The 13,238-nt window shown below is 44.4% G+C and overlaps 1 protein-coding gene across 1 annotated transcript in view; it reads right to left on the bottom strand.

The window, feature by feature from the left end:
- LOC135561931 (sodium/calcium exchanger 3-like) overlaps positions 1–13,238 on the bottom strand; it is a 213,239-nt gene that overhangs the window by 13,815 nt on the left and 186,186 nt on the right. Inside the window, exon 5 of the mRNA XM_065004397.1 lies at positions 4,745–4,844. Within this exon, the coding sequence (XP_064860469.1) occupies positions 4,745–4,844 (100 nt within the window). The remainder of the gene's footprint in view (positions 1–4,744; positions 4,845–13,238) is intronic.

The following is a 13,238-nucleotide window of genomic DNA, read 5'->3' as shown; positions in this document are numbered from 1 at the left end:
TCCAGTTCACTGAGCAGAGTGAGGGCCTTCCAGTTCACTGAGCAGAGTGAGGGCCTTCCAGTTTACTGAGCAGAGTGAGGGCCTTCCAGTTCACTGAGCAGAGTGAGGGCCTTCCAGTTCACTGAGCAGAGTGAGGGCCTTCCAGTTCACTGAGCAGAGTGAGGGCCTTCCAGTTCACTGAGCAGAGTGAGGGCCTTCCAGTTCACTGAGCAGAGTGAGGGCCTTCCAGTTCACTGAGCAGAGTGAGGGCCTTCCAGTTCACTGAGCAGAGTGAGGGCCTTCCAGTTTACTGAGCAGAGTGAGGGCCTTCCAGTTTACTGAGCAGAGTGAGGGCCTTCCAGTTCACTGAGCAGAGTGAGGGCCTTCCAGTTCACTGAGCAGAGTGAGGGCCTTCCAGTTCACTGAGCAGAGTGAGGGCCTTCCAGTTTACTGAGCAGAGTGAGGGCCTTCCAGTTTACTGAGCAGAGTGAGGGCCTTCCAGTTTACTGAGCAGAGTGAGGGCCTTCCAGTTCACTGAGCAGAGTGAGGGCCTTCCAGTTCACTGAGCAGAGTGAGGGCCTTCCAGTTTACTGAGCAGACTGAGAGGGAGGGCCTTCCAGTTCACTGAGCAGAGTGAGGGCCTTCCAGTTCACTGAGCAGAGTGAGGGCCTTCCAGTTTACTGAGCAGAGTGAGGGCCTTCCAGTTCACTGAGCAGAGTGAGGGCCTTCCAGTTCACTGAGCAGAGTGAGGGCCTTCCAGTTTACTGAGCAGAGTGAGGGCCTTCCAGTTCACTGAGCAGAGTGAGGGCCTTCCCGTTTACTGAGCAGAGTGAGGGCCTTCCCGTTTACTGAGCAGAGTGAGGGCCTTCCAGTTCACTGAGCAGAGTGAGGGCCTTCCAGTTCACTGAGCAGAGTGAGGGCCTTCCAGTTCACTGAGCAGAGTGAGGGCCTTCCAGTTCACTGAGCAGAGTGAGGGGGGCCTTCCAGTTCACTGAGCAGAGTGAGGGCCTTCCAGTTCACTGAGCAGAGTGAGGGCCTTCCAGTTTACTGAGCAGAGTGAGGGCCTTCCAGTTCACTGAGCAGAGTGAGGGCCTTCCAGTTTACTGAGCAGAGTGAGGGCCTTCCAGTTCACTGAGCAGAGTGAGGGCCTTCCAGTTCACTGAGCAGAGTGAGGGCCTTCCAGTTCACTGAGCAGAGTGAGGGCCTTCCAGTTCACTGAGCAGAGTGAGGGCCTTCCAGTTCACTGAGCAGAGTGAGGGCCTTCCAGTTTACTGAGCAGAGTGAGGGCCTTCCCGTTTACTGAGCAGAGTGAGGGCCTTCCAGTTTCCTGAGCAGAGTGAGGGCCTTCCAGTTCACTGAGCAGAGTGAGGGCCTTCCAGTTCACTGAGCAGAGTGAGGGCCTTCCAGTTTACTGAGCAGAGTGAGGGCCTTCCAGTTTACTGAGCAGAGTGAGGGCCTTCCAGTTTACTGAGCAGAGTGAGGGCCTTCCAGTTTACTGAGCAGAGTGAGGGCCTTCCAGTTCACTGAGCAGAGTGAGGGCCTTCCAGTTTACTGAGCAGAGTGAGGGCCTTCCAGTTTACTGAGCAGAGTGAGGGCCTTCCAGTTCTGACTGTTCACTGAGCAGAGTGAGGGCCTTCCAGTTCACTGAGCAGAGTGAGGGCCTTCCAGTTTACTGAGCAGAGTGAGGGCCTTCCAGTTCACTGAGCAGAGTGAGGGCCTTCCAGTTCACTGAGCAGAGTGAGGGCCTTCCAGTTTACTGAGCAGAGTGAGGGCCTTCCAGTTCACTGAGCAGAGTGAGGGCCTTCCAGTTTACTGAGCAGAGTGAGGGCCTTCCAGTTTACTGAGCAGAGTGAGGGCCTTCCAGTTCACTGAGCAGAGTGAGGGCCTTCCAGTTCACTGAGCAGAGTGAGGGCCTTCCAGTTTACTGAGCAGAGTGAGGGCCTTCCAGTTTACTGAGCAGAGTGAGGGCCTTCCAGTTTACTGAGCAGAGTGAGGGCCTTCCAGTTTACTGAGCAGAGTGAGGGCCTTCCAGTTTACTGAGCAGAGTGAGGGCCTTCCAGTTTACTGAGCAGAGTGAGGGCCTTCCAGTTCACTGAGCAGAGTGAGGGCCTTCCAGTTCACTGAGCAGAGTGAGGGCCTTCCAGTTTACTGAGCAGAGTGAGGGCCTTCCAGTTCACTGAGCAGAGTGAGGGCCTTCCAGTTCACTGAGCAGAGTGAGGGCCTTCCAGTTCACTGAGCAGAGTGAGGACCTTCCAGTTCACTGAGCAGAGTGAGGGCCTTCCAGTTTACTGAGCAGAGTGAGGGCCTTCCCGTTTACTGAGCAGAGTGAGGGCCTTCCAGTTCACTGAGCAGAGTGAGAGCCTTCCAGTTCACTGAGCAGAGTGAGGGCCTTCCAGTTTACTGAGCAGAGTGAGGGCCTTCCAGTTTACTGAGCAGAGTGAGGGCCTTCCAGTTCACTGAGCAGAGTGAGGGCCTTCCAGTTCACTGAGCAGAGTGAGGGCCTTCCAGTTTACTGAGCAGAGTGAGGGCCTTCCAGTTTACTGAGCAGAGTGAGGGCCTTCCAGTTTACTGAGCAGAGTGAGGGCCTTCCAGTTTACTGAGCAGAGTGAGGGCCTTCCAGTTCACTGAGCAGAGTGAGGGCCTTCCAGTTTACTGAGCAGAGTGAGGGCCTTCCAGTTTACTGAGCAGAGTGAGGGCCTTCCAGTTTACTGAGCAGAGTGAGGGCAGTTTCCAGTTCTGAGCAGAGTGAGGGCCTTCCAGTTCACTGAGCAGAGTGAGGGCCTTCCAGTTCACTGAGCAGAGTGAGGGCCTTCCAGTTTACTGAGCAGAGTGAGGGCCTTCCAGTTTACTGAGCAGAGTGAGGGCCTTCCAGTTCACTGAGCAGAGTGAGGGCCTTCCAGTTCACTGAGCAGAGTGAGGGCCTTCCAGTTTACTGAGCAGAGTGAGGGCCTTCCAGTTCACTGAGCAGAGTGAGGGCCTTCCAGTTCACTGAGCAGAGTGAGGGCCTTCCAGTTCACTGAGCAGAGTGAGGGCCTTCCAGTTTACTGAGCAGAGTGAGGGCCTTCCCGTTTACTGAGCAGAGTGAGGGCCTTCCAGTTCACTGAGCAGAGTGAGAGCCTTCCAGTTCACTGAGCAGAGTGAGGGCCTTCCAGTTTACTGAGCAGAGTGAGGGCCTTCCAGTTTACTGAGCAGAGTGAGGGCCTTCCAGTTCACTGAGCAGAGTGAGGGCCTTCCAGTTTACTGAGCAGAGTGAGGGCCTTCCAGTTTACTGAGCAGAGTGAGGGCCTTCCAGTTCACTGAGCAGAGTGAGGTTCTTCCAGTTCACTGAGCAGAGTGAGGGCCTTCCAGTTTACTGAGCAGAGTGAGGGCCTTCCCGTTTACTGAGCAGAGTGAGGGCCTTCCAGGAGTTTACTGAGCAGAGTGAGGGCCTTCCATGATTTTACTGTGTGGAGAAAAATTATCTACAGAGATGTAGAGAGGATTGTGTGTGTGTGTGTTTGTGTGTGGGGTGTGTGTGTGTGTGTGTGTAGTGTGTGTGTGTGTAGTGTGTGTGTGTAGTGTGTGTTTGTGTAGTGTGTGTGTGTGTGTGTGTGTGAGGAAACTGGACTTCTTTCTCAGTTCATCTTTCCTTGATTTGATTCCTCATATCCTCTTTCCTCCTTCTCAAAATGAAGGGCAGGATCTGAGGGGATGGAGATGTTTCCCTCCAATGTGTTTTGAGAAGGAGGTCGAGGAAAGAAGCATTGAGAAACAGCCAGAGTATCACTTCATGTTGCTCCGTAGAAGCTGGAGAAGTTCTGCCTACAGCAGAAATGGGTGACATGGTTTCAGACAGTCTGTCTAGGACCGTCGACAGGGCTGATTGGTAGATCTTCACACAACAAAGATCCTATAGTCAGACTCAAAGTCACTCAGACAAGGTGACAAAACAACAATGTTTCTGTGAGTGGGAAGATGGCCCGAATACAGAAAACATATCCAACCTGTCTTGTCTCTTTTATAAACGCAAAACTAAACAAAACTAAACAAAAAAAACAACACACGTAGTAGTTTCTGATTTTGTCAAATCTAACAATTATGACTGATTACGAGGACGATTAACAAAAGATCCACGCTTTTTATGTCACTGTATTTTAAAAAAATATAGTTAAAAAAAAACTTTATTTAACTAGGCAGGTCAGTTAAGAACAAATTCTTATTTTCAATGACGGCCTAGGAACAGTGGGTTAACTGCCTTGTTCAGGGGAACAGTGGGTTAACTGCCTTGTTCAGGGGAACAGTGGGTTAACTGCCTTGTTCAGGGGAACAGTGGGTTAACTGCCTTGTTCAGGGGAACAGTGGGTTAACTGCCTTGTTCAGGGGAACAGTGGGTTAACTGCCTTGTTCAGGGGAACAGTGGGTTAACTGCCTTGTTCAGGGGAACAGTGGGTTAACTGCCTTGTTCAGGGGAACAGTGGGTTAACTGCCTTGTTCAGGGGGCAGAACGACAGATTTTTACCTTGTCAGCTCAGGGATTTGATCTAGCAACCTTTAGGTTACTAGTCCAACGCTCTAATAACTAGGCTACCCTGCCGCCCCTTGTATTTACCTAGCCTGGTCCCTGTTTGTGCTAACATTCCAGACCTTTTCATGACGTGTGGCAAACAGTGGAATGTTAGCAAAACAGTTAACCAGGCTAGTATTTTACCATCTTCCTTTGAGTTATCTGACCACTAAATGGCGCCCCCTAGAGTGTGGTGTGTGCGGTGCAGGAGCTGGTGTTTACCTGCACTGACTGTGATGGCCTCCATGAACTGTTGTCTCCAGGAGTTGGTGCCCACCACCAGAGCCAGGTTCGTCTTCTTGATCAGCTTATCCACCGTATTCTGAGGGAAACACACAACATAGAAAGACAGAGTTTTAAACACAAAAAACTGGTTGTTACATCAGTAATACTATAGTATCTGAGGGGGGATAGAGACTGGGTGGTACATCAGTAATACTATAGTATCTGAGGGGTGATAGAGACTGGTTGTTACATCAGTCATACTATAGTATCTGAGGGGTGATAGAGACTGGTTGTAGTAATACTATAGTATCTGAGGGGTGATAGAGACTGGGTGGTACATCAGTAATACTATAGTATCTGAGGGGTGATAGAGACTGGTTGGTACATCAGTAATACTATAGTATCTGAGGGGTGAGAGAGACTGGTTGTAGTAATACTATAGTATCTGAGGGGTGATAGAGACTGGTTGTAGTAATACTATAGTATCTGAGGGGTGATAGAGACTGGTTGGTACATCAGTAATACTATAGTATCTGAGGGGTGATAGAGACTGGTTGGTACATCAGTAATACTATAGTATCTGAGGGGTGATAGAGACTGGTTGTTACATCAGTAATACTATAGTATCTGAGGGGTGATAGAGACTGGGTGGTACATCAGTAATACTATAGTATCTGAGGGGTGATAGAGACTGGTTGTAGTAATACTATAGTATCTGAGGGGTGATAGAGACTGGTTGTAGTAATACTATAGTATCTGAGGGGTGATAGAGACTTGTTGTTACATCAGTAATACTATAGTATCTGAGGGGTGATAGAGACTGGGTGGTACATCAGTAATACTATAGTATCTGAGGGGTGATAGAGACTGGTTGTAGTAATACTATAGTATCTGAGGGGTGATAGAGACTGGTTGTAGTAATACTATAGTATCTGAGGGGTGATAGAGACTGGTTGGTACATCAGTAATACTATAGTATCTGAGGGGTGATAGAGACTGGTTGGTACATCAGTAATACTATAGTATCTGAGGGGTGATAGAGACTGGTTGTAGTAATACTATAGTATCTGAGGGGTGATAGTGACTGGTTGGTACATCAGTAATACTATAGTATCTGAGGGGTGATAGAGACTGGTTGTTACATCAGTAATACTATAGTATCTGAGGGGTGATAGAGACTGGTTGGTACATCAGTAATACTATAGTATCTGAGGGGTGATAGAGACTGGTTGGTACATCAGTCATACTATAGTATCTGAGGGGTGATAGAGACTGGTTGGTACATCAGTAATACTATAGTATCTGAGGGGTGATAGAGACTGGTTGTAGTAATACTATAGTATCTGAGGGGTGATAGAGACTGGTTGTAGTAATACTATAGTATCTGAGGGGTGATAGAGACTTGTTGTAGTAATACTATAGTATCTGAGGGGTGATAGAGACTGGTTGTAGTAATACTATAGTATCTGAGGGGTGATAGAGACTGGTTGGTACATCAGTAATACTATAGTATCTGAGGGGTGATAGAGACTGGTTGTAGTAATACTATAGTATCTGAGGGGTGATAGAGACTGGTTGGTACATCAGTAATACTATAGTATCTGAGGGGTGATAGAGACTGGTTGTAGTAATACTATAGTATCTGAGGGGTGATAGAGACTGGTTGTTACATCAGTAATACTATAGTATCTGAGGGGTGATAGAGACTGGTTGGTACATCAGTCATACTATAGTATCTGAGGGGTGATAGAGACTGGTTGGTACATCAGTAATACTATAGTATCTGAGGGGTGATAGAGACTGGTTGTAGTAACACTATAGTATCTTAGGGGTGATAGAGACTGGTTGTTACATCAGTAATACTATAGTATCTGAGGGGTGATAGAGACTGGTTGTTACATCAGTAATACTATAGTATCTGAGGGGTGATAGAGACTGGTTGGTACATCAGTAATACTATAGTATCTGAGGGGTGATAGAGACTGGTTGGTACATCAGTCATACTATAGTATCTGAGGGGTGATAGAGACTGGTTGGTACATCAGTAATACTATAGTATCTGAGGGGTGATAGAGACTGGTTGGTACATCAGTCATACTATAGTATCTGAGGGGTGATAGAGACTGGTTGGTACATCAGTAATACTATAGTATCTGAGGGGTGATAGAGACTGGTTGTAGTAATACTATAGTATCTGAGGGGTGATAGAGACTGGTTGTAGTAATACTATAGTATCTGAGGGGTGATAGAGACTGGTTGTAGTAATACTATAGTATCTGAGGGGTGATAGAGACTGGTTGGTACATCAGTAATACTATAGTATCTGAGGGGTGATAGAGACTGGTTGTTACATCAGTAATACTATAGTATCTGAGGGGTGATAGAGACTGGTTGGTACATCAGTCATACTATAGTATCTGAGGGGTGATAGAGACTGGTTGGTACATCAGTAATACTATAGTATCTGAGGGGTGATAGAGACTGGTTGGTACATCAGTCATACTATAGTATCTGAGGGGTGATAGAGACTGGTTGGTACATCAGTAATACTATAGTATCTGAGGGGTGATAGAGACTGGTTGTAGTAATACTATAGTATCTGAGGGGTGATAGAGACTGGTTGTAGTAATACTATAGTATCTGAGGGGTGATAGAGACTGGTTGTAGTAATACTATAGTATCTGAGGGGTGATAGAGACTGGTTGGTACATCAGTAATACTATAGTATCTGAGGGGTGATAGAGACTGGTTGTTACATCAGTAATACTATAGTATCTGAGGGGTGATAGAGACTGGGTGGTACATCAGTAATACTATAGTATCTGAGGGGTGATAGAGACTGGTTGTAGTAATACTATAGTATCTGAGGGGTGATAGAGACTGGTTGTAGTAATACTATAGTATCTTAGGGGTGATAGAGACTGGTTGTTACATCAGTAATACTATAGTATCTGAGGGGTGATAGAGACTGGTTGGTACATCAGTAATACTATAGTATCTGAGGGGTGATAGAGACTGGTTGTAGTAACACTATAGTATCTGAGGGGTGATAGAGACTGGTTGTAGTAATACTATAGTATCTTAGGGGTGATAGAGACTGGTTGTAGTAATACTATAGTATCTGAGGGGTGATAGAGACCTGGTGGTACATCAGTAATACTATAGTACCCGAGGGGTGATAGAGACTGGTTGTAGTAATACTATAGTATCTGAGGGGTGATAGAGACTGGTTGTAGTAATACTATAGTATCTGAGGGGGGATAGAGACTGGTTGTAGTAATACTATAGTATCTGAGGGGTGATAGAGACTGGTTGGTACATCAGTAATACTATAGTATCTGAGGGGTGATAGAGACTGGTTGTTACATCAGTAAAACTATAGTATCTGAGGGGTGACAGAGACTGGGTGGTACATCAGTAATACTATAGTATCTGAGGGGTGATAGAGACTGGTTGTAGTAATACTATAGTATCTGAGGGGTGATAGAGACTGGTTGGTACATCAGTAATACTATAGTATCTGAGGGGTGATAGAGACTGGTTGTAGTAATACTATAGTATCTGAGGGGTGATAGAGACTGGTTGTAGTAATACTATAGTATCTTAGGGGTGATAGAGACTGGTTGTTACATCAGTAATACTATAGTATCTGAGGGGTGATAGAGACTGGTTGTAGTAATACTATAGTATCTGAGGGGTGATAGAGACTGGTTGGTACATCAGTAATACTATAGTATCTGAGGGGTGATAGAGACTGGTTGTAGTAACACTAAAGTATCTGAGGGGTGATAGAGACTGGTTGTAGTAATACTATAGTATCTGAGGGGTGATAGAGACCTGGTGGTACATCAGTAATACTATAGTACCTGAGGGGTGATAGAGACTGGTTGTAGTAATATTATAGTATCTGAGGGGTGATAGAGACTGGTTGTAGTAATACTATAGTATCTGAGGGGTGATAGAGACTGGTTGTAGTAATACTATAGTATCTGAGGGGTGATTGAGACTGGTTGTAGTAATACTATAGTATCTGAGGGGGGATAGAGACTGGTTGGTACATCAGTAATACTATAGTATCTGAGGGGTGAGAGAGACTGGTTGTAGTAATACTATAGTATCTGAGGGGTGAGAGAGACTGGTTGGTACATCAGTAATACTATAGTATCTGAGGGGTGATAGAGACTGGTTGTAGTAATACTATAGTATCTGAGTGGTGATATAGACTGGTTGTAGTAATACTATAGTATCTGAGGGGTGATAGAGACTGGTTGTAGTAATACTATAGTATCTGAGGGGTGATAGAGACTGGTTGTAGTAATACTATAGTATCTGAGGGGTGATAGAGACTGGTTGTTACATCAGTAATACTATAGTATCTGAGGGGTGATAGAGACTGGGTGGTACATCAGTAATACTATAGTATCTGAGGGGTGATAGAGACTGGTTGTACATCAGTAATACTATAGTATCTGAGGGGTGATAGAGACTGGTTGTAGTAATACTATAGTATCTGAGGGGTGATAGAGACTGGTTGTTACATCAGTAATACTATAGTATCTGAGGGGTGATAGAGACTGGTTGGTACATCAGTAATACTATAGTATCTGAGGGGTGATAGAGACTGGTTGTAGTACATCATCTGTATAGAGACTACTATAGTATCTGAGGGGTGATAGAGACTGGTTGTAGTAATACTATAGTATCTGAGGGGTGATAGAGACTGGTTGTAGTAATACTATAGTATCTGAGGGGTGATAGAGACTGGTTGGTACATCAGTAATACTATAGTATCTGAGGGGTGATAGAGACTGGTTGTACATCAGTAATACTATAGTATCTGAGGGGTGATAGAGACTGGTTGTAGTAATACTATAGTATCTGAGGGGTGATAGAGACTGGTTGTACATCAGTAATACTATAGTATCTGAGGGGTGATAGAGACTGGTTGGTACATCAGTAATACTATAGTATCTGAGGGGTGATAGAGACTGGTTGTTACATCAGTAATACTATAGTATCTGAGGGGTGATAGAGACTGGTTGGTACATCAGTAATACTATAGTATCTGAGGGGTGATAGAGACTGGTTGGTACATCAGTAATACTATAGTATCTGAGGGGTGATAGAGACTGGTTGGTACATCAGTAATACTATAGTATCTGAGGGGTGATAGAGACTGGTTGTAGTAATACTATAGTATCTGAGGGGTGATAGAGACTGGTTGTAGTAATACTATAGTATCTGAGGGGTGATAGAGACTGGTTGTACATCAGTAATACTATAGTATCTGAGGGGTGATAGAGACTGGTTGTAGTAATACTATAGTATCTGAGGGGTGATAGAGACTGGTTGGTACATCAGTAATACTATAGTATCTGAGGGGTGATAGAGACTGGTTGGTACATCAGTAATACTATAGTATCTGAGGGGTGATAGAGACTGGTTGGTACATCAGTAATACTATAGTATCTGAGGGGTGATAGAGACTGGTTGGTACATCAGTAATACTATAGTATCTGAGGGGTGATAGAGACTGGTTGGTACATCAGTAATACTATAGTATCTGAGGGGTGATAGAGACTGGTTGTAGTATAGTATCAGGGTACTATAGTATCTGAGGGGTGATAGAGACTGGTTGTAGTAATACTATAGTATCTGAGGGGTGATAGAGACTGGTTGTAGTAATACTATAGTATCTGAGGGGTGATAGAGACTGGTTGGTACATCAGTAATACTATAGTATCTGAGGGGTGATAGAGACTGGTTGGTACATCAGTAATACTATAGTATCTGAGGGGTGATAGAGACTGGTTGTAGTAATACTATAGTATCTGAGGGGTGATAGAGACTGGTTGTACATCAGTAATACTATAGTATCTGAGGGGTGATAGAGACTGGTTGGTACATCAGTAATACTATAGTATCTGAGGGGTGATAGAGACTGGTTGGTACATCAGTAATACTATAGTATCTGAGGGGTGATAGAGACTGGTTGGTACATCAGAGACTGTAATACTATAGTATCTGAGGGGTGATAGAGACTGGTTGGTACATCAGTAATACTATAGTATCTGAGGGGTGATAGAGACTGGTTGGTACATCAGTAATACTATAGTATCTGAGGGGTGATAGAGACTGGTTGTAGTAATACTATAGTATCTGAGGGGTGATAGAGACTGGTTGTACATCAGTAATACTATAGTATCTGAGGGGTGATAGAGACTGGTTGTTACATCAGTAATACTATAGTATCTGAGGGGTGATAGAGACTGGTTGGTACATCAGTAATACTATAGTATCTGAGGGGTGATAGAGACTGGTTGGTACATCAGTAATACTATAGTATCTGAGGGGTGATAGAGACTGGTTGGTACATCAGTAATACTATAGTATCTGAGGGGTGATAGAGACTGGTTGGTACATCAGTAATACTATAGTATCTGAGGGGTGATAGAGACTGGTTGGTACATCAGTAATACTATAGTATCTGAGGGGTGATAGAGACTGGTTGTAGTAATACTATAGTATCTGAGGGGTGATAGAGACTGGTTGGTACATCAGTAATACTATAGTATCTGAGGGGTGATAGAGACTGGTTGTTACATCAGTAATACTATAGTATCTGAGGGGTGATAGAGACTGGTTGGTACATCAGTCATAGTATCTGAGGGGTGATAGAGACTCTGAGGGGTGATAGAGACTGGTTGGTACATCAGTACTATAGTATCTGAGGGGTGATAGAGACTGGTTGGTACATCAGTAATACTATAGTATCTGAGGGGTGATAGAGACTGGTTGGTACATCAGTAATACTATAGTATCTGAGGGGTGATAGAGACTGGTTGGTACATCAGTAATACTATAGTATCTGAGGGGTGATAGAGACTGGTTGTAGTAATACTATAGTATCTGAGGGGTGATAGAGACTGGTTGTAGTAATACTATAGTATCTGAGGGGTGATAGAGACTGGTTGGTACATCAGTAATACTATAGTATCTGAGGGGTGATAGAGACTGGTTGGTACATCAGTAATACTATAGTATCTGAGGGGTGATAGAGACTGGTTGTTACATCAGTAATACTATAGTATCTGAGGGGTGATAGAGACTGGTTGGTACATCAGTCATACTATAGTATCTGAGGGGTGATAGAGACTGGTTGGTACATCAGTAATACTATAGTATCTGAGGGGTGATAGAGACTGGTTGGTACATCAGTAATACTATAGTATCTGAGGGGTGATAGAGACTGGGTGGTACATCAGTAATACTATAGTATCTGAGGGGTGATAGAGACTGGTTGGTAGTAATACTATAGTATCTGAGGGGTGATAGAGACTGGTTGTACATCAGTAATACTATAGTATCTGAGGGGTGATAGAGACTGGTTGTAATACTATAGTATCTGATCAGTAATACTATAGTATCTGAGGGGTGATAGAGACTGGTTGGTACATCAGTAATACTATAGTATCTGAGGGGTGATAGAGACTGGTTGTAGTAATACTATAGTATCTGAGGGGTGATAGAGACTGGTTGGTACATCAGTAATACTATAGTATCTGAGGGGTGATAGAGACTGGTTGTTACATCAGTAATACTATAGTATCTGAGGGGTGATAGAGACTGGTTGGTACATCAGTCATACTATAGTATCTGAGGGGTGATAGAGACTGGTTGGTACATCAGTAATACTATAGTATCTGAGGGTGATAGAGACTGGTTGGTACATCAGTCATACTATAGTATCTGAGGGGTGATAGAGACTGGTTGGTACATCAGTAATACTATAGTATCTGAGGGGTGATAGAGACTGGTTGTAGTAATACTATAGTATCTGAGGGGTGATAGAGACTGGTTGTAGTAATACTATAGTATCTGAGGGGTGATAGAGACTGGTTGTAGTAATACTATAGTATCTGAGGGGTGATAGAGACTGGTTGTAGTAATACTATAGTATCTGAGGGGTGATAGAGACTGGTTGGTACATCAGTAATACTATAGTATCTGAGGGGTGATAGAGACTGGTTGGTACATCAGTAATACTATAGTATCTGAGGGGTGATAGAGACTGGTTGGTACATCAGTAATACTATAGTATCTGAGGGGTGATAGAGACTGGTTGGTACATACATCAGTGATAGAGACTACTATAGTATCTGAGGGGTGATAGAGACTGGTTGGTACATCAGTAATACTATAGTATCTGAGGGGTGATAGAGACTGGTTGGTACATCAGTAATACTATAGTATCTGAGGGGTGATAGAGACTGGTTGTAGTAATACTATAGTATCTGAGGGGTGATAGAGACTGGTTGTAGTAATACTATAGTATCTGAGGGGTGATAGAGACTGGTTGGTACATCAGTAATACTATAGTATCTGAGGGGTGATAGAGACTGGTTGTACATCAGTAATACTATAGTATCTGAGGGGTGATAGAGACTGGTTGGTACATCAGTAATACTATAGTATCTGAGGGGTGATAGAG

The sequence above is a fragment of the Oncorhynchus nerka genome, linkage group LG18 (assembly GCF_034236695.1).
Source record: "Oncorhynchus nerka isolate Pitt River linkage group LG18, Oner_Uvic_2.0, whole genome shotgun sequence".
Taxonomy (NCBI): Eukaryota; Metazoa; Chordata; class Actinopteri; order Salmoniformes; family Salmonidae; genus Oncorhynchus; species Oncorhynchus nerka.
Note: the sequence above shows the minus strand (reverse complement) of the source record. Positions and strands in the feature narration are given on the sequence as shown.